Genomic DNA, 20,001 nt, shown 5'->3' with positions numbered 1-20,001 from the left:
TTACCGTAATGAAAATCCACAGGGATTTGTATAAAGCCGAGAGAGATTTTCAATTGAGAACTTTCGAAAAAAAAAAAAAAAAGAAGAAAAAAAAATCAAGGCTTTGCCAAGGAACGTAATAAGTCACAGATCAACTCCATCAGATTGTAAATCTACAATGAAATTCTTCTTAACGGGAATAAAAAAAAATAATCTACATTTCCATATTTATTTGTCATGTTCTCAACTTGTTGCCGGGGCCATTGTACATCCTGCAGAAACAGATTCCTTCTTGAAGTAAGTAAGTAATCTGGAAAACAATTTACTTCCAGACAGCTGAATCCTTTCTTTATTAAGCTCGCACTCCGGGTGGCTTATATCCTTCCCGAATTTACAGTACACAGGGACGAGCTTGTCTGAACAGAGACTGCCTCTTGAATTGAGTTTTTGTCATTTTTCTTCCTAATACACAATTTTATTGACAAAGAGATAGACATATTCGACCAAATTTTGTAAATCAATTTTCTGGGTGAAAACCGAAGCGATTTAAGAAATCTCATTTCAAGAGGTTGTATCCTGATGACAACCTCTGTCCATATGAATTTCATTTCAGGGAGGTCCCTTATATGCACCACCCGTGAGCCAGAATGGACAGCCCCTCTGTAAGAGAGTCCCCTGCTCTGGCCAACTCAAGACATTTATGTGTTGACCCTGAAGTGGGCAATACAAGTAAAAATGTCTGGCCTGGAGACAGCTTCCTTTGGAAAAATTATCTGTTTGCTGGGGTTTTTAGGACCTTAAAAGGGGTTGTACAGTTTTAAAAATATAATAAAAAGTGTAAGAACTCACCAATCCATCACCACTCATCTGTAGTGCTACCTAAGTCTCCTGCCGATTTCCAGGCTTCCTCTTCTAGGAGTGTGACCATCCGATACAGGAAGCTTGGAGATGGACATTTTGCACTAATTTGTTGAACAAAAAGGGCTTCAAAACCCTTCCTGACAAGTTGCAAAAATTATCATTTTGACCAATTTTGTAGTTTTTTCTTAATTCTAAACAAAAACAGGCCAAAAATCAACATGGCCACCATCACAACTCACATAGAGGTGGTCATCTCCCAACTGGACTCCTTCAAAAAAGTTTAGACTAGTCCTGACCTGCAATCCACAGACAATCTTTCGATTTGAACGGGAAGGGTGTGATTCCCCCCCCCCAGATGATTGGAAGAGAGCTACTTTGTGATCAGCTTATTGTCGAGGGATCTTTTCTAATTCCAATAAGTAAGGCTTTTCCAAAGTAGAGAACCTCTTTAATGACAAATGTGTCACAACGCCTCTAAGAGTTATAGTAATGTCTATATTGTCATCCTACTTCCCCAGAAACAGGCATTTTATTTAAAGGGGTTCTTTTCTAAAGCAAGCACGTAGAAACAGTGTCGAATGTCATTAAAATGTCAGGCGTTGACTTATAAGGCGGCTACCTCCAATAGGCACCTGGAAAATAGTTGATTTTCTTTCTGAAAGAGAGCTAATTTGTCCTCTTTTCTCATGTAGTATTTCAAGACTCCATATACACCTGGACTCCTTAAATAGGATCTGCCACTTTCCATAAATATGTAATTTTATTTACCTACTGTAAATGCCGCTATTCTCCTGAATCCGACTTTGTTTTTCTTTTGTTCCTGCGCCACTCCATTCCTTCTAGTCTTGTTAGCCATGCGGGTGTGGTTCTCAACTCTTGACTACAGGAGTCTACTTGAGGACCACGCCCAGCTGCCTAACAAAATTAGATTTATATACTGGGAAGGGATGGTCGTATCTCAGGAACGGAGAGGCGCAGGAACAAAAGAAAAACAGAATCATAGAATGTTAGAGTTTGAAGGGGACCTCAAGAGTCAAAGTGTCTGACCCTCCCCCACCCCGCTCAATGCAGGATTCACTAAACATCTCAGACAGATGCCTCTCCAGCCTCTGTTTGAAGACTTTCATTAAAGGAGAACTCACCACTTCTCGTGGCAGCCTGTTCCACTCCTTGATCACCCTCACTGTCAAAAAGTTTTTTTTCTAATATCTAATCTGTATCTTCTCCCTTTCAGTTTAATTCCATTGCTTCTCATGTTTCCATGTGCAAATTAAAATAAGGATGATCCCTCTACACTGTGAGAACCCTTCAGATATTTGTAGACAGCTATTAAGTCTCCTCTTCGCTTTCTTTTTTGCAAGATAAACATTCCCATATCAATTTAACCGTTCCTTGTAGGACATACTTTGCAGTCCGCTCACCATCCTGGTAGCTCTGCTCTGAACTTGCTCCAGTTTTTCAATGTCTTTTTTTATAATGTGGTGCCCAGAACTGGACATGTTATTCCAGATGAGGCTTGACCAAGGAGGAGTAGAGAGGGATAATTACTTCACGTGATATAGACTCTGCTTCTCTTAAGACATCCTAGAACTGTTTGTCTTTTTTCCTGCCGCATCACACTGTTGACTCGTGTGCAGTCTTTAATCTACTACTATACCCAAGTCTTTTTCACACGTGCTGTTGCTTAGTTCTATTCCTCCCATTTTATAGATGTAATTTTTGTTTTTCTTGCCCAGATGTAGAATCTTGCATTTTCCCGTTAAAGGGAACCTGTCGGCAGGATTGTGCACAGTAACCTACACACAGTGTCAGGTCGGCGCCGTTATACTGAATAAAATGATACCTTGGTTGATGAAATCCGTCTTGTGGCTGTTCCTTAATCTTTGTTTTCAGTTTTGTGTTAATTATATACTCGTGTCCTGAGGCGGGGCTGGGGTATGTGGTGCTCTGATTATATATTCATAATGCAGATTGCTGACAGGTCACTGATCCCTCACTGACCTGCCCCTAGTTTGCATAATGACATCACACAAAGAGTAAAAAAAAAAAACTTCTGCAGGCAGATGTTGGCCGTGGCACCTGCGCTGCAGCATAATCGCGCAGCTACTGAGCACTTTTGCAGATATACTTGAGCGAGGAAAAAAAAAGTCATTTTGAAAATGGCGCCCGCTGCGCCTGTGCAGTAGCAGCTATCGGTTTGTATAGAGATTCGATAGCTGCTGTTGCGCAGGCACTTGTGGCGCCATCTTGCTGGAGAAGAACAACAAAATTGTCCTCCACCAAGATGACGTCGCATGCACAATAGCAGCTGTTGGCGATCTTAGAGAGCTGCTACTGCGCAGGCGCCCCAGTGCCATTTTCAAAGTGACTTTTTTTTTTTCCTCGCTCAAGTACCGTATATACTCGAATATAAGCCGAGATTTTCAGCCCGTTTTTTTGGGCTGAAAGTCCCCCTCTCGGCTTATATTCGAGTCATATACACCGGGGGTCAGAGGGGGAGGGGGGCGGGGGTGTCAGGTCATACTTACCCGTCCTGACGCTGTGTCTTGAGCCCCCAGCTTCTCCCCGTGCTCTCTCTTCCTGCCTTCAGCGGTCACGTGGTGCCGCTCATTAAAACTCATGAATATGCGCATATTCATGAGTTTTAATGAGCAGCACCACGTGACCGCTGAAGGCAGGAAGAGAGAGCGCGGAGAAACTGGGGGCTCAAGACACAGCGTCAGGACGGGTAAGTATAGCGATACTCACCTGTCCTGCGTCCATGGCTGCTTGCTGCTGTCTGTCATCGGTCAGTGACTTCAGACAGCAGAGGGCGCGGTGACGTGGTTAGTGCGCGCCGCGCCCCCTGCAGTCTGAACGTCACTGACCGATGACGTGGCAGATAGCGGTGAGCAGCCATGGACGCAGGACAGGTGAGAATCTGACACCCAGCGACGGAGAGGTGAGTATGTCATTTTTTTTATTTTTACATGCAGCAGCAGCAGCACATGGGGGCATAATCTAAGGAGCTTCTTATGGGGGCAGCATATGGGGGAATAATATGGAGCTTCTAATGGGGGCAGTATATGGGGGAACAATATGGAGCTTCTAATGGGGGCAGTTTATGGAGCTTCTAATGGGGGCAGTATATGGGGGAACAATATGGAGCTTCTAATGGGGGCAGTATATGGGGGCACAATATGGAGCTTCTAATGGGGGCAGCATATGGGGGAACAATATGGAGCTTCTAATGGGGGCAGTATATGGAGCTTCTAATGGGGGCAGTATCTGGGGGAACAATATGGAGCTTCTAATGGGGGCAGCATATGGGGGAACAATCTATGGAGCTTCTTATGGGGGCAGTATATGGGGGAATAATCTATGGAGCTTCTTATGAGGGCAGCATATGGGGGAATAATCTATGGAGCATTTCCCACCCTAGGCTTATACTCGGGTCAATAAGTTTTCCCATTTTTTTGTGGCAAAATTAGGGGGGGTCGGCTTATACTCGAGTATATACGGTAAATCTGCAAAACGGATGAAAGTACACAGTAACCATGCGATTACGCTGCAGCGCAGGTGCCATGGCCGGCACCTGCCTACAGAAGCGGGTTTTTTTTTTACTCAGTATGTGATGGTATTCATTATGCAAACTAGGGGACAGGTCAGTGAGGGATCAGTGACCTGTCAGAGGTCTGCATTATGAATATATAATCAGAGCACCACATACACGAACCCCTCCTTAGGACACAAGCATATCATTAACATAAAACTGAAAATAAAGATTAAGAAACAGCCAGAAGAAGGATTTCATCAACCAAGATATCATTTTATTCAGTATAACGGTGCCGACCTGCCACTGTCTGTAGGTTACTGTGCACAACCCTGCTGATAGGTTGTCTTTAAATATCATTCTGTTAGTCGCTGCCCATTGTTCAAGCTTATATACAGTGTGCTCTTAGGAACCGTGAGTACTGCAGAAATTCTTTTGTAACCTTGGCCAGATCTGTGCCTTGCCACAATTCTGTCTCTGAGCTCCTTGGCCAGTTCCTTTGATCTCATGATTCTCATTTGGTCTGACATGCGCTGTGAGCTGTGAGCTCTTATATAGACAGGTGTGCGCCTTTACAGATCAAGTCCTATCAGTATAATTAAACACAGCTGGACTCCAATGAAGGAGTAGAACCATCTCAAGGAGGATCACAAGGAAATGGACAGCATGTGACTTAAATAAGAGTGTCTGAGCAAAGGGTCTGAATACTTATGACCATGTGATATTTCAGTTTTTCGCTTTTAATAAATTTGCACAAATTTCTACATTTCTGGGGTCTAAAGGTTTCTCCTTGTGGAGAGTGACAAACCATCTCTGGCTTGTCAAGGTAAGGAGGCTTATTCGCCGTGCAATGCTCCTCTGGGAAATTTAATATGCAAATTGCCTCTTCAAAGAGGAAGAGGACTTGAACTCTATAGCGCCACCTGCTGGTAGTAGCGATCCTACAAGTCACAATCAACCCTTTAACGAGTCTTGTAATATGACTTCGGATAAAAGCCAAATCAGTATCTCAATTTGCAGACACGGTGTTTCGGGCTATTGGCCCTCATCAGTGCAAAATATGAGAACTGATTTGGCTAGGTGAGAGACTCTGGACTGAGGTCTAAGGGGTAAGGTTTCTGGGGGGGGGTTTCAGTCAAGATGGGGTGTACATTAATGAGAAAAAAAAATGAATTTACCAAATGGCTGCAATGAAACAAAGAGTAAAAAATTTAAAGGGGTCTGAATACTTTCCGTACCCACTGTAGATGCTTCTGAATCCTTTCTCTGAAACATCGCCTGATTCAGGAGAACAGCAGCATTTATAACAGGCAAATAAATAGTCTATTCATGGCAGATGACAAGTCCCCTTCAAGGAACGTTTTGTGACAGATTTATAGATACTTCAACAATGAGGGTCTTACAAAAAAACTTAAAGAAAAATGGAGAACACCTTTATTAAACCCCTATGTTAATTGGCTCCAAGTTCCATCCTACTACATATATTAGCCATCAGTGATGTGTAAGAGCTTTATCTCCCTTCCACTACATGATGAGAGTGGAGTATATACTGGTTATATACATCCCATGGCCATAGTTGCACCAGCCTCGCGGGGATGTAGCATTTTTACGATGCCGTACATTAAGATAACAAAATGTGTTAAACATCAGCGCCTCTACCCCTGCTCCTCGTTTGCTGGATTCTTACCTTACGGGAAACCTCAGTATGTAATACATCAGGTTTTGCCTGTTTTAATAAGTTGTTCTTACCACGGGGAGCCGTATATCCGGAAACCTCGCACGGTCACTTCAGAGTCTTGGAGATAGATGCAGTTTGTGAGCAGAGACTGAACATTTTCATAATTCTCCGGCTTCAGTTTTGACACGGAGGGAAAATAATAGAAATCTTGTTTGATTAAGTCTGCCATGAACTCGTGGTCAAATGTCAACTCGTGATTGCCGGCAATTACTATTTTATACTCATACGGGAGGCCTCCTAGGAGAGAACACATTATACATCGTTAGATACCGAAGGCCGATGTATAAAAATAGCTGTATACTGATGGCGAGATTACAGGACTCATCGTTATACACTAGAAAACAGCAAAATTATCTCGGTATGTCACATAGAAGACGTATCGGGTCACTGAATACGAAGGGGTGAGTTATGGAGGGGAATAATAGTTAGAGGGTCCTCATTAGTAGTAATGGGCCTAGTGCCACAGTCATTTCCAAAAATGGTGGGTTGACATGATCAAGATGATCGGTGATCAGATAACCATCTTTCTTTTATTAGAATGGGTCATGTGCACAGATAAACATGGAGGACATATGGCCTTCAGAAAGCACCACTAAGGTGTTTTGTGAAGGTCCGGGTCATCCTGCACTTTAGGTCTAAAACATCAGTATGTGTATATTACTGAAAATGGGTTTAAGTTTCTCCCAAGTAGGACTTAATAGGAAGGGAGTTGGGGTTTGTATAGGGAATTTTTTCAGGGATAGTCCCTAGGAGGGAAGTAGAATTGGTAATCCCTACACCATTGAGGGTAGACATTAGTGGCGTAATGTAAAGCTCATGTGCCCTAATGCAAAATCTTCAATATGGCACCCATATTTTTGTAGGATTCCAACAAAATCCATTTTAAAAAGCTTCCAAGTAGAAGCTGTCCAAGTGACTTCATAGAATGTTAGAGTTGGAAGGGACCTCAAGGGTCATCGTGTCCAACTTCCGACTTGTATGGAAGGTGGTCAGTTTTTGGTTTTCACCTTGGTCTAGCGCATGGCTCTACCTTTATACATCCACACAGCTCAAGCGCTATATCATCCGTCCCTCCTATAAATTTTAGGATGTATAGGAGCATCTCACCCAATACATGACATGGTGACGGAAACCATCCAACATGTGACATTCTGACTCTTCTTCTATGTGGACACCTGATCTTTTAAGATGGCAACTTTACTCCCGCACTTGGATGTGGTGGTTCCTCAGGCTACATTTGACATTGCATCTCCTATATACATCCCAAAAATCTGGTGACCATACAATAATCTAGAGTGCTAAAATACAGAGCCTAGTTTACGAAGCTCTAGGGTTCCTCGCTACTTACCGAGCCAATCATTAAACTTCTTCACTTCACTTGGTAGCCCGAGCTCTGTAAAATCTCCGGCGTGGATTAAGACATCTCCGTATGGCATTTGGATGAGATCAGTCCTTGAATGGGTGTCGGAAATGCAGACAAATCGGGTGTAGCCAGGTGGTTTTGGGGCATCATGGGGTACGGGATCTACCCTGGAGGAATATACAGTATACGGTAACATATGGTAATACATTCATACAAAAGTCTGGAAAAGTTATAGGAGTCAAAACCGAGAAATGGTAACTCTACGATTAAACTATAACCTCAACCCTACCTCAAGAAACTGCAAAGGCTAAGACAGGATCATGGATTTTGGCAGAAGCTCGTGTCCCCATTACAAAATCTCCCAACAGGGGCGCCAATTATCACTTTTTGGATCCAGTGCCAGGTGCAACTTCTGCGCCCCCTATAGTAACGCCCGTTTTTGTGCACCTCCTCGCTGTCCATTTTTATAGGCAGAATACAGCTCTAATTTGATAAAAACGCTTTCGATCTAATTTTTATTCAATTTTCACTTCTCTCTGGGAGCGAAGTGTCCCTTTAATAACAGCTCCACATCCTAATACTTTAATTCTTCCCCTTTGAGTTTGTCATGGAGCCTCGGAGACAGCGGCTTCTTTCTCAGTCTGCTGCTATTAATATTTGTTTCAAGCCGAAATCCTTGTGAAGATTCCCTCGATGTCGCGGATTAAAATAGCTTCGGTACAGAATGTGTTCTACCTTGTGATGGAAGAGGCTGCTCTGCATATTTTATTGGCAGATACCGTCCCCTTCATGGCAGAAGATTTATAGCGAGTGGATATATACATCTCGGGAAAAGAAACAGATTCTTTATAGCCTGTCTGTTTCTATGACGGTAGATATAGTTGCAAGAAAAAGTAAGTGAACCCTTTGGGATGACCTGGATTTCTTACTAACTACTAGTGATGAGCGTTATCGGAGCATGCTCGTGTGCTAACCGAGCGACTTCGGCGGGCTCGAATAGTATGTTCGAGTCCCCGCGGTTGCATGTCTCGCAGTTGTTCGACAGCCGCAACACATTTAGGGATTGCCTAAAAAAAAGGTCATCCCCTGCCTGGCAGCTCCTCAGTGTGCCTCCTCCCTGCTGACATACCACATTGCTCAGTATAAGCTGCAGCCATCAGTCAGGCTGGATGGGCAGAGTGTGTACAACTTGAACTCATGAACTCTAGGTAGACTAATCGAATGCTCATTTTAATATCAGGAGTATATAGCCAATATAACAAAGATTTTCAAAGTGAGTAAACCAGGCTCATCAGGTGTAAAGATCTATTTAATTTTAGTATACACTCTGTAATGTGAAATCCGGTGACAAATTCGATAAAATAAGTAACAATCACCTCCAGCAAATATTTCCTACTCTTTTAAATAAAATATCTACAGTGTTTTAGACTGTTCCTTATTGCAAATGTGTTTTCTGGCTCATCAATATTTCTGGGATGCCTCTAGGACAAACTTGAGAGAGCGTAGTCCTACCGGTAGTATTGCTATTTTTCTAATTCCATTTTTAGACAATTTGTCTAACTATGGATTTGAGGTCTTGAAAGGGGTACGTTTCTCCATGTTGAAATTGCCATCCCTACATAAGGAGACTTATAGGCCATGCAATGCTCCTCTGGGAATTTAAATATGCAAGAGATAGAGGAAAAGGACTAGAACTCCAGTGCCTCTTATTGGGTATAACAGTCCTAAAAGTTAATATCGACCCTTTAACGAGTCTTGCCACTTGACTTAGGATAAGTCAATTTTAACCTTTAAGATTGCTACATCGAATAGAGTTCTAGAGTTCAGGTCCTCTTCATCACACTATGCTCGGACGTGGCTCCTGGTTCTCTGTGAGAGCGTCGTTACCAGACTTCTTTGGTGGCGGCACACCTCCAGGTAGAGCAAAAGAATTGGCTGCTAAAATTCAGCAGGCTGGATCCTTCTCTCCCCCAACATCATCTGACGGAGGAGAATCGGGAGGCCTCCAAACATAAACGGCCCATGTGTATGGGGCCTTTTATACTTCTCTATTACACATCTTTTGGAATTAATTTGCATTGAGACATAATTCACCATCTCCTGAGAAGAACAGCTTTGTCAGTAACCAGGCTTAGTGTGCCTTTATGCCTTTATTTATGGGCAAATCTCCATCAAAACCCACTTTTACAATGTCATCCCTTAGGTGAAACACATATTTTGCTCCTACAGGAATTATTATTAACTCAAGAGGGTTCACTTACTTCTCCCTGCACTGTATTGAATAAAAGACATGAATGATAGAGAACGTTTGTGTGTCATTAGGTTGGCTAGATCGAGATGCAAACCTCCTCCAGTACGCTTCCTGCTCTGGGCTTACGATAGATCATATTTGCCAACTTTTGGAAATAGTCTTCTTAAAGATTTTACATATTATTCTTTTACATAAATTATGCTTCTTTTTACAGGACAAACCTTTTTTTTTTACAGCCCCTCCTCTCTCAAATTATGGCTGTATAGCAGATTTGATGGCACAGCATTTTATCCTAATTAACCAGACGTCAATTTTCAGTAAGCCAGGAAGAATAGACTGTTATCTATATGTTGACTTTTGAATTTGTGTTTTTTTTTTCTTTTGATTGGTCAAGAGTCTGAAATGTTGACTCTTGTAGGTTAAATTGATATTTGTAAATTGATGAATAGTTGTTATTTACCTCTTATATCAGCTCCTACAGTTTACTGTACTGTTATCTTTGGAAAACAGGGATGCAGGGGCATTGAACAATGATATTTGCTGAGATGTTGATTACACATTATACCAGGCCATGCAGATTGTTGACTTGGAAACATTGAAGGATAAACTAAATAATTAAACAATGCAAGTTAGTCTGATAACCCCTTCCTCTTGACCTGAGAATAATGGATTGAAGAACAGTTGTGAGATATAAGAAGGAATATGCCTCTGTAACAAGATACATCCAGACATCAAGAGATCCAAAGAACCAAAGACAAAACCACAGCTAGGAACACTGTACAAGACAGCAGCAAAGACATCATGGCTCCATCAAGAAGGACACATATTTGACATTTTACAGGATGCCAGCTTAAGAGACCAAGGCTCTGGTTGAAAGAATACAGATCTGCTCCATTTACCATCACTGAACCCATGGATATGATTGGGGTAGTCAGGATTTGGACCCACCAGTCATCTGAACCCATGGATACATTTGGGGTAGTCATGATTTGGACCCACCGGTCACCCAAGCAGCATGCATACATTTGAGAAAGCCAGAAATGGGACACACCGGTCACGTGGCTCCATGGAGATGTTCGGAGAAACTAGGTTGTAACTCTCTGGCACCTGGCCTCATACCTCAATGGACTGTCAGCCTCCTAAGCTTGTCGTTACCTCCTCTCTGTGCATGCCACAGGTGTGGGTAGTCGGTCCTGGAAGCGGGACTAATCCCGGCGAGTCAGCAGAAGGGTATCACACTGTTTTACTCTCAACCCTGTGTTGTCTGAGTAGTATTATGCCCACGGTAAAAGGAGAGCGGGCATTCGGTAGGATGCAGTTTCAGGCTTGCGGACTAAAGCACCTGCTGACCCCCGTGTCTCCATAGCAGAGTATAACTTGCTGATGGCCCTCGGCTCAGATCATGGAAGTGACTGATCTCCCTATATAATATGTATGAGCGTCATGTGTCAGTTCTGGGGAGTCCCAGACAGGGAGACTAATCCTGTAATATTGGGCCGGGCCGGCCAATGGTGTGCGTTTAGATGCCACAGCAAAAGAAAGTTTGGGGAGTCCTACATCTCAGAAGAGAGATGGATAGATAGAAAAATAGATAGAAGATTGTCTCATACTCATTTGAAGTTTCTCAACAAATTTTAAACAAAAAGCCACATATAAAGCCTTATCAGCCTCCCAATGTCTGTCACTGCCTCCTCCATTTTATACAGTAGATATACATTGGTAATAATTAGCTCCTCTGGGATTGCAGGGGATAGAATTGCAGAGCAGCAGGGAAGCGTCGCAGGGGAATAGTCGGCTTGTCAGAGGAACACTTCCATTTGTAGTCTGACAATAGTGAAGTTTAACATATTTTTTTAAAGTGCAGCATTCAGCAGTCTGTCTCCATGAGGGTGCAGAGAGTTGAGATGTTACTTACTAAAGTTTAAATTGGCGTCAGATTTATTGTAGATCCACAAGACATGAGGACAGCCATAGCGTGGTTAGGAATAGAGGTCCAGGGCCGGTTTTAGACAAAGTGGGGCCCATGTCAAAAGTGTAAAGTGGGGCCCCAAATGCTCACATATGGCACCATCACACAGAAACATTTCGGTTACATTTACATGCGCTAAGTTCAGGCCACAAAACGAGTGTGAACTACAATATTTATGTCATTCAACGCTTGTTCCCGAGTCTCTTTATACCGGTTGAGGAAGAATGATGCAGATAAAGCGGTAACTATTAGATCAATCTGGCCCCATACAGTATCATGTTATCAGCAGCGCATCTGTAGATTACATCGGGCGATGTGCTGCTGAGAACAATGATTTATGTTCCAGCATAAACAATCCATTCACTTAATGAATATGCAACAGTTTGCTTGTTTAGTACAATACACCCCATAGTCATCTGCATAGTATAATGCAACCCATAGTCCTTCCTGCAGTATAATGTGCACCATAGTCCTCCATATTGTATAATGCACACTTCCTAGTCCTCCATATAGTATACTGTGCCACATAGTCCTCTATATAGTATAATGTACCCCATAGTCCTCCATATAGTATAATACACTTCCAATAGTCCTCCATATAGCATAGTACACTTCCTATTGTCCTCTATATAGTATAATACACTCCTCAGTCCTCCATATAGTATACTACACTCCTGATATTGCTCCATATTTATAATGCACCTCCCATAGTCCCCAATGTAGTACAATGCACTCTCCATAGTATAATGCACCCCATAGTTCTTCATATAGTATAATGCATTCAACATAGTTCTCAATACAGTATAATGCAGTCACCATATACCGTAGTATAATGCACCCCATAATCCTTGATAGAGTATAATGCAGCGCTCTCATAGAGTATAATGCAGCCCTCTCAGACTATAATGCAGACACCACATAGAGTATAATGCAGCTGCTACCCCATAGAGTATAATGCAGCCCCCTCATGGAGTATACTGCAGCCCCTTCCTAGGGTATAATGCAGCCCTCTCAAGAGTATAATTCAGCCACCCCATAGAGTATAATGCAGCCACCTAATAGAGTATAACAGCATATATATCTTGAACTGTCCTCCCACCTCTCCTCCTGTTCCCTCTTTGGCCGGTTACAATCTGGCTTCCGACCACATCACTCAACTGAAACTGCCCTAACTAAAGTCACTAACGACTTACTAACCGCCACGAGCAAGCGACACTACTCTGTCCTCCTCCTGGACCTGTCCTCTGCCTTCAACACCGTAGACCATTCCCTCCTGCTACAGACTCTCTCATCTCTTGGCATCACAGACTTGGCCCTATCATGGATCTCATCATACCTAACAGACCGAACATTTAGTGTCTCCCTCTCACACCACCTCCTCACCTCACTCCCTGTCTGTCGGTGTTCCCCAAGGCTCTGTACTAGGACCACTACTATTCTCCATCTATACCTTCGGCTTGGGACAGCTCATAGAATCACATGGTTTGCAGTATCACCTCTATGCCGATGACACGCAGATCTACCTATGTGGACCCGACCTCGCCTCCTTACTGACTGAAATCCCACAATGTCTGTCTGCTATCTCAGCCTTCTCTGCTCGCTTTCTCAAACTGAACATGAACAAAACAGAATTCATCATCTTTCCCCCATCTCACTCTACCCCTCCACCAGACCTATCCATCAATGTCAACGGCTGCTGTCTTTCCCCAGTCCCACACGCTCGGAGCCTTGGGGTGATCCTCGACTCTGCGCTCTCTTTCAAACCACATATCCACGCCCTCGCCTCCTCCTGCCACCTCAAACTCAAAAATATTTTCCGGATCCGCTCAATCCTCAACCACAAAACCACAAAAACACTAGTGCATACTCTTCATCTCCCGCCTCGACTACTGCAACCTCCTACTCTCTGGCCTCCCCTCTAGCACTCTGGCTCCGCTCCAGTCCATCCTACACTCTGCTGCCCGACTAATCCACCTGTCTCCCCGCTATTCCCCAGCCTCCCCCCTATGCCAGGCCCTTCACTGGCTTTCTATTGCCCAGAGGCTACAATTCAAAACCCTAACCATGACATACAAAGCCATCCACAACCTGTCTTCTCCATACATCTGTGACATGGTCTCTAGGTACCTACCCGCACGCAACCTTCGATCATCTCAAGATCTCCTTCTCTACTCCCCCCTTATCTCTTCTTCCCACAACCGCATACAAGACTTCTCCTGTGCTTCCCCCATACTCTGGAACTCCCTGCCGCAACACATCAGACTCTCACCATCAACGGAAACCTTCGAGAAGAACCTGAAGACCCACCTGTTCCGACAAGCCTACAGCCTGCAATGATCCTCGGTCTACTGAACCACCGCACGACCTGCTCTACCCTCTCCTACTGTATCCTCACCCATCCCTGTAGACTATGAGCCCTCGCGGGCAGAGTCCTCTCTCCTTATGTACTTGTGTGTCCCTTATCTTACACATGTTTATTATACTTGTCTATATTTCCCCTTTTCACATGTAAAGCGCCATGGAATAAATGGCGCTATGTAAATGCATAATAATAATAATAATGCAACCACCCCATTGAGGATAATGCAGCCACACCACCTCATAGAGTGTTATGCAGCCTCATCATTAAGCATAATGCAGCCCCCTCATTACGTATAATGCAACCCCAAAGTCCTGTAGTATTATGGCCACCATGTACTCACTGATATATATAGTTGTGCTCAAAAGTTTACCTACTCCAGCACAATTTTTGCTTTCTTGTCCTTTTTTCAGAGAATATGAAATGATAACACCAAAACTTTTTCTCCGCTCATGGTTAGTGGTTGGGTGAAGCCATTTATTGCCAAACAACTGTGTTTTCGCTTTTAAATCATAATGACAACCCAAAACATCCAAATGACCCTGATCAAAAGTTCACATCCCCTGGAGATTTTGGCCTGATAACATGCTCAGAAGTTGACACAAATTTGTTTGAATGACTACTAAAGGAAACATCCTCACCTGTGACCTAATTTGCTTGTAATCAGTGTGTGCATAAAAGCTGAGTGACGCCCCCCCCACCCAATCATTCCCCACTTCCTCTGACATAGTGAGTGCGCAATGATGTCAATTCATCGCACATCGTGCAGTAGAGCTGCTGAGGAGCGAGGAGGAGGAGAGGTGAGTATTGCATTATATATATAGTTCTGCCGGGGTATGAAAGCTTTTGAGCACAACTGTGTGTGTGTGTGTGTATGTGTATATATATACACTCACTGGCCACTTTATTAGGTACACCATGCTAGTAACGGGTTGGACCCCCTTTTGCCTTCAGAACTGCCTCAATTCTTCGTGGCAGAGATTCAACAAGGTGCTGGAAGCATTCCTCAGAGATTTTGGACCATATTGACATGATGGCATCACACAGTTGGCGCAGATTTGTCGGCTGCACATCCCTGATGCGAATCTCCCGTTCCACCACATCCCAAAGATGCTCTATTGGATTGAGATCTGGTGACTGAGGAGGCCATTTGAGTACAGTGAACTCATTGTCATGTTCAAGAAACCAATCTGAGATGATTCGAGCTTTATGACATGGCGCATTATCCTGCTGAAAGTAGCCATCAGATGTTGGGTACATTGTGGTCATAAAGGGATGGACATGGTCAGCAACAATACTCAGGTAGGCTGTGGCGTTGCAACGATGCTCAATTGGTACCAAGGGGCCCAAAGAGTGCCCAGAAAAAATTCCCCACACCATGACACCACCACCACCAGCCTGAACCGTTGATACAAGGCAGGATGGATCCATGCTTTCATGTTGTTTACGCCAAATTCTGACCCTACCATCCGAATGTCGCAGCAGAAATCGAGACTCATCAGACCAGGCAACGTTTTTCCAATCTTCTACTGTCCAATTTCGATGAGCTTGTGCAAATTGTAGCCTCAGTTTCCTGTTCTTAGCTGAGAGGAGTGGTACCCAGTGTGGTCTTCTGCTGCTGTAGCCCATCTGCCTCAAAGTTCGACGCACTGTGCGTTCAGAGATGCTCTTCTGCCTACCTTGGTTGTAACGGGTGGCAATTTGAGTCACTGTTGCCTTTCTATCAGCTCGAACCAGTCTGCCCATTCTCCTCTGACCTCTGGCATCAACAAGGCATTTCCGGCCACAGAACTGCCGCTCACTGGATTTTTTTTCTTTTTCGGACCATTCTCTGTAAACCCTAGAGATGGTTGTGCGTGAAAATCCCAGTAGATCAGCAGTTTCTGAAATACTCAGACCAGCCCTTCTGGCACCAACAATCATGCCACGTTCAAAGGCACTCAAATCACCTTTCTTCCCCATACTGATGCTCGGTTTGAACTGCAGGAGATTGTCTTGACCATGTCTACATGCCTAAATGCACTGAGTTGCCGCCATGTGATTGGCTGATTAGAAATTAAGTCTTAACACACAGTTGGACAGGTGTACCTAATAAAGTGGCCAGTGAGTGTATATATACAGTGGGGCAAAAAAAGTATTTAGTCAGTCAGCAAAAGTGCAAGTTCCATCACTTAAAAAGATGAGAGGCGTCTGTAATTTACATCATAGGTAGACCTCAACTATGGGAGACAAACTGAGAAAAAGAAATCCAGAAAATCACATTGTTTGTTTTTTTTTCATTTTATTTGCATATTATGGTGGAAGATAAGTATTTGGTCAGAAACAAGCAATCAAGATTTCTGGCTCTCACAGACCTGTAACTTCTTCTTTAAGAGTCTCCTCTTTCCTCCACTCATTACCTGTAGTAATGGCACCTGTTTAAACTTGTTATCAGTATAAAAAGACACCTGTGCACACCCTCAAACAGTCTGACTCCAAACTCCACTATGGTGAAGACCAAAGAGCTGTCAAAGGACACCAGAAACAAAATTGTAGCCCTGCACCAGGCTGGGAAGACTGAATCTGCAATAGCCAACCAGCTTGGAGTGAAGAAATCAAGTGTGGGAGCAATAATTAGAAAATGGAAGACATACAAGACCACTGATAATCTCCCTCGATCTGGTGCTCCATGCAAAATCCCACCCCGTGGGGTCAGAATGATCACAAGAACGGTGAGCAAAAATTCCAGAACCACGCGGGGGGACCTAGTGAATGAACTGCAGAGAGCTGGGACCAATGTAACAAGGCCTACCATAAGTAACACACTACGCCACCATGGACTCAGATCCTGCAGTGCCAGACGTGTCCCACTGCTTAAGCCTGTACATGTCCGGGCCCGTCTGAAGTTTGCTAGAGAGCATTTGGATGATCCAGAGGAGTTTTGGGAGAATGTCCTATGGTCTGATGAAACCAAACTGGAACTGTTTGGTAGAAACACAACTTGTTGTGTTTGGAGGAAAAAGAATACTGAGTTGCATCCATCAAACACCATACCTACTGTAAAGCATGGTGGTGGAAACATCATGCTTTGGGGCTGTTTCTCTGCAAAGGGGCCAGGACGACTGATCCGGGTACATGAAAGAATGAATGGGGCCATGTATCGTGAGATTTTGAGTGCAAACCTCCTTCCATCAGCAAGGGCATTGAATATGAAACGTGGCTGGGTCTTTCAACATGACAATGATCCAAAGCACACCGCCAGGGCAACGAAGGAGTGGCTTCGTAAGAAGCATTCAAGGTCCTGGAGTGGCCTAGCCAGTCTCCAGATCTCAACCTTATAGAAAACCTTTGGAGGGAGTTGAAAGTCCGTGTTGCCAAGCGAAAAGCCAAAAACATCACTGCTCTAGAGGAGATCTGCATGGAGGAATGGGCCAACATACCAACAACAGTGTGTGGCAACCTTGTGAAGACTTACAGAAAACGTTTGACCTCTGTCATTGCCAACAAAGGATATATCACAAAGTATTGAGATGAAATTTTGTTTCTGACCAAATACTTATTTTCCACCATAATATGCAAATAAAATGAAAAAAAAACAGACAATGTGATTTTCTGGATTTTTTTTTCTCAGTTTGTCTCCCATAGTTGAGGTCTACCTATGATGTAAATTACAGACGCCTCTCATCTTTTTAAGTGGTGGAACTTGCACTATTGCTGACTGACTAAATACTTTTTTGCCCCACTGTATATATATATACAGTTGTGCTCAAAAGTTTACATACCCCGGCAGAACTCTTTCTGGTTGGTAGGGGATGAAATACTTATTTCTCACTGCAAAATGCAAATAACTTTATATAATTTACACAATGTGATTTTCTGGATTTTATTTTTGACATTTTATCTCTCAATGTTAAAACTAACCTACCCTTAACATTATAGACTGTTCATGTCTTTGTCAGTGGGCAAACTTACAAAATCAGCAAGGGATCAAATACTTATTTCCCCCACTGTATATATACAGTAGATATCACAGGATCCACCATTTAAAATAGGTGATGTCACAGCTCACCTCCTCCTCCTCCTGTACAATGACTGATAACATCTCTATATACAGTGGATAACACAGGATCCACCATTCACAATAGATGATGTCACAGCTCACCTCCTCCTCCTGTACAATGACTGATAACACCTCTATATACAGTAGATAACACAGGATCCATCATTCACAATAGGTGATGTCACAGTTCACCTCCTCCTCCTGTACAATGACTGATAACATCTCTATATACAGTGGATAACACAGGATCCACCATTCACAATAGATGATGTCACAGCTCACCTCCTCCTCCTGTACAATGACTGATAACACCTCTATATACAGTAGATAACACAGGATCCACCATTCACAATAGGTGATGTCACAGCTCACCTCCTCCTCTCTCTGTAATAGATATCAGCTCTCTCTAGGGTGCCTTTCAGGAGCCAATCAAGAGAGGCAGAGTTACAATTAGGTGGGGAAAAAACAGCCTCCTGAGCCAATGAAGATAAAGGGGGCGTGTCCTGACCACATAAGACTTCCTGTAGACTGTGGATGAGCTGTAGACACTGATCACAGCTCTGACCTCACAATTCTAAACTAGAAAGCAGCAAACAAGCAAGATCTGAGAAAAATAAGAAGCGGGTTACTATCCCCTCTAATAAGGGACTCATATGTCACTTTTGAACTCCTAACTGGACAGTCCCAGCTCATGTTTCTCAATCTTTGGTCGTTGGTGGGGAGACATTTATCACCTGGCCTGTGGATTGGCGATTAATGTTTTTTAAGAGGAGACGCCTCCATTTTTTGCAAAACAGCAGGAAAATATTACTGGTCGACTTTGCTTCTTCTGTCATGCTGAGAAGACACGATCCCAGCTGCTGTTACATCATGTAAAGATATAACTCAGCTTTTCCAGCTTCTTGAATGATAGATCTTCCTAGTTGGGGTAAACGCTCTCAGAGACTATTGTCTGCGGATGTTCTGCGGCGTTGTGTCTCATCTACATGTGCGGAGACTTTCTTCACGTGAAATGATTTCAGCTCTGCAGCACAACAATTGTTCCTGCAGATTTTCATTGCGTATTTTACCTTTTGCAAAGGATGAAATCCATAAAGCACTGCAGAATATACACAGTACATCTGCTACATGTTCCAGCACTGCCGGGCTACTGGCACACACGGGTTTATGAGGTTTCGCTACATTAATAGCATAGAGCATCTCGTCAATTAGTCTGCAGCATGCTACATCTCTATCTCCTATCTATGGACTCGCTTCTATTATCTATCTATCCATCTCTCTCTCGTATCATAGAATGTTAGAATTGAGAGGAACCTCCAGAGTCATCGTGTCCAACCCCTTGCTCAATGCAGGATTCACTGAACCATCTTAGACAGAGGCAGGCTCTGTTTGAAGACTTCCACTGAAGGGGAACTCACCACTTCTCGTGGCAGCCTGTTCCACTCATTGATCACCCTCACTGTCAAAAAGTTTTTTCTAATATCTAATGTGTATCTTCTCCCTTTCAGTTTCATTCCATTGCTTCTTGTGTTTTCATGTGCAAATGGGAATAATGATGATCCCTCTACACTGTGACATCCCTTCAGATACTTGTAGACAGCTATTAAGTCTCCTCTAAGCTTTCTTTTTTGCAAGCTAAACATTCCCAGATCCTTTAACTGTTCCTCGTAGGACATACTTTGCAGTCTACTCACTATCCTGGTAGGTCTCCTCTGAAATTGCTCCAGTTCTGACCAGGGAGGAGTAGAGGGGGATAATTACTTCACATGATTTAGACTCTATGTTTTTCTAAATACATCCTAGAACCGTGTTTGCTTTTTGCTGCTGCATCACACTGGTGACTCATGTGCAGTCTTTGATCTATTAGTATACCCAAATCTTTTTCACACGTGTCTTTTTCACACATGCTA

General features: G+C 43.4%; 1 protein-coding gene across 4 annotated transcripts in view; it reads right to left on the bottom strand.

Moving 5' to 3' along the window:
* Positions 1-20,001, bottom strand: part of MPPED1 (metallophosphoesterase domain containing 1) — a 79,123-nt gene that overhangs the window by 12,042 nt on the left and 47,080 nt on the right. For 3 of the 4 annotated variants that reach the window (XM_073567727.1, XM_073567726.1, XM_073567724.1), the window contains exons 3-4: positions 7,459-7,640; positions 6,122-6,347 (exon numbers count right to left, since the gene is read on the bottom strand). In XM_073567727.1, the coding sequence (XP_073423828.1) occupies positions 6,122-6,347; positions 7,459-7,640 (408 nt within the window). The remainder of the gene's footprint in view (positions 1-6,121; positions 6,348-7,458; positions 7,641-20,001) is intronic. The other variant, XM_073567728.1, reaches the window with a different exon arrangement.

This window comes from Dendrobates tinctorius, unplaced genomic scaffold (genome assembly GCF_039654945.1).
Source record: "Dendrobates tinctorius isolate UK_male_01 unplaced genomic scaffold, ASM3965494v1 ptg000020l, whole genome shotgun sequence".
Taxonomy (NCBI): Eukaryota; Metazoa; Chordata; class Amphibia; order Anura; family Dendrobatidae; genus Dendrobates; species Dendrobates tinctorius.
The sequence above is the reverse complement of the archived record's forward strand: the minus strand, read 5'-3'. Positions and strand labels throughout refer to the sequence as shown.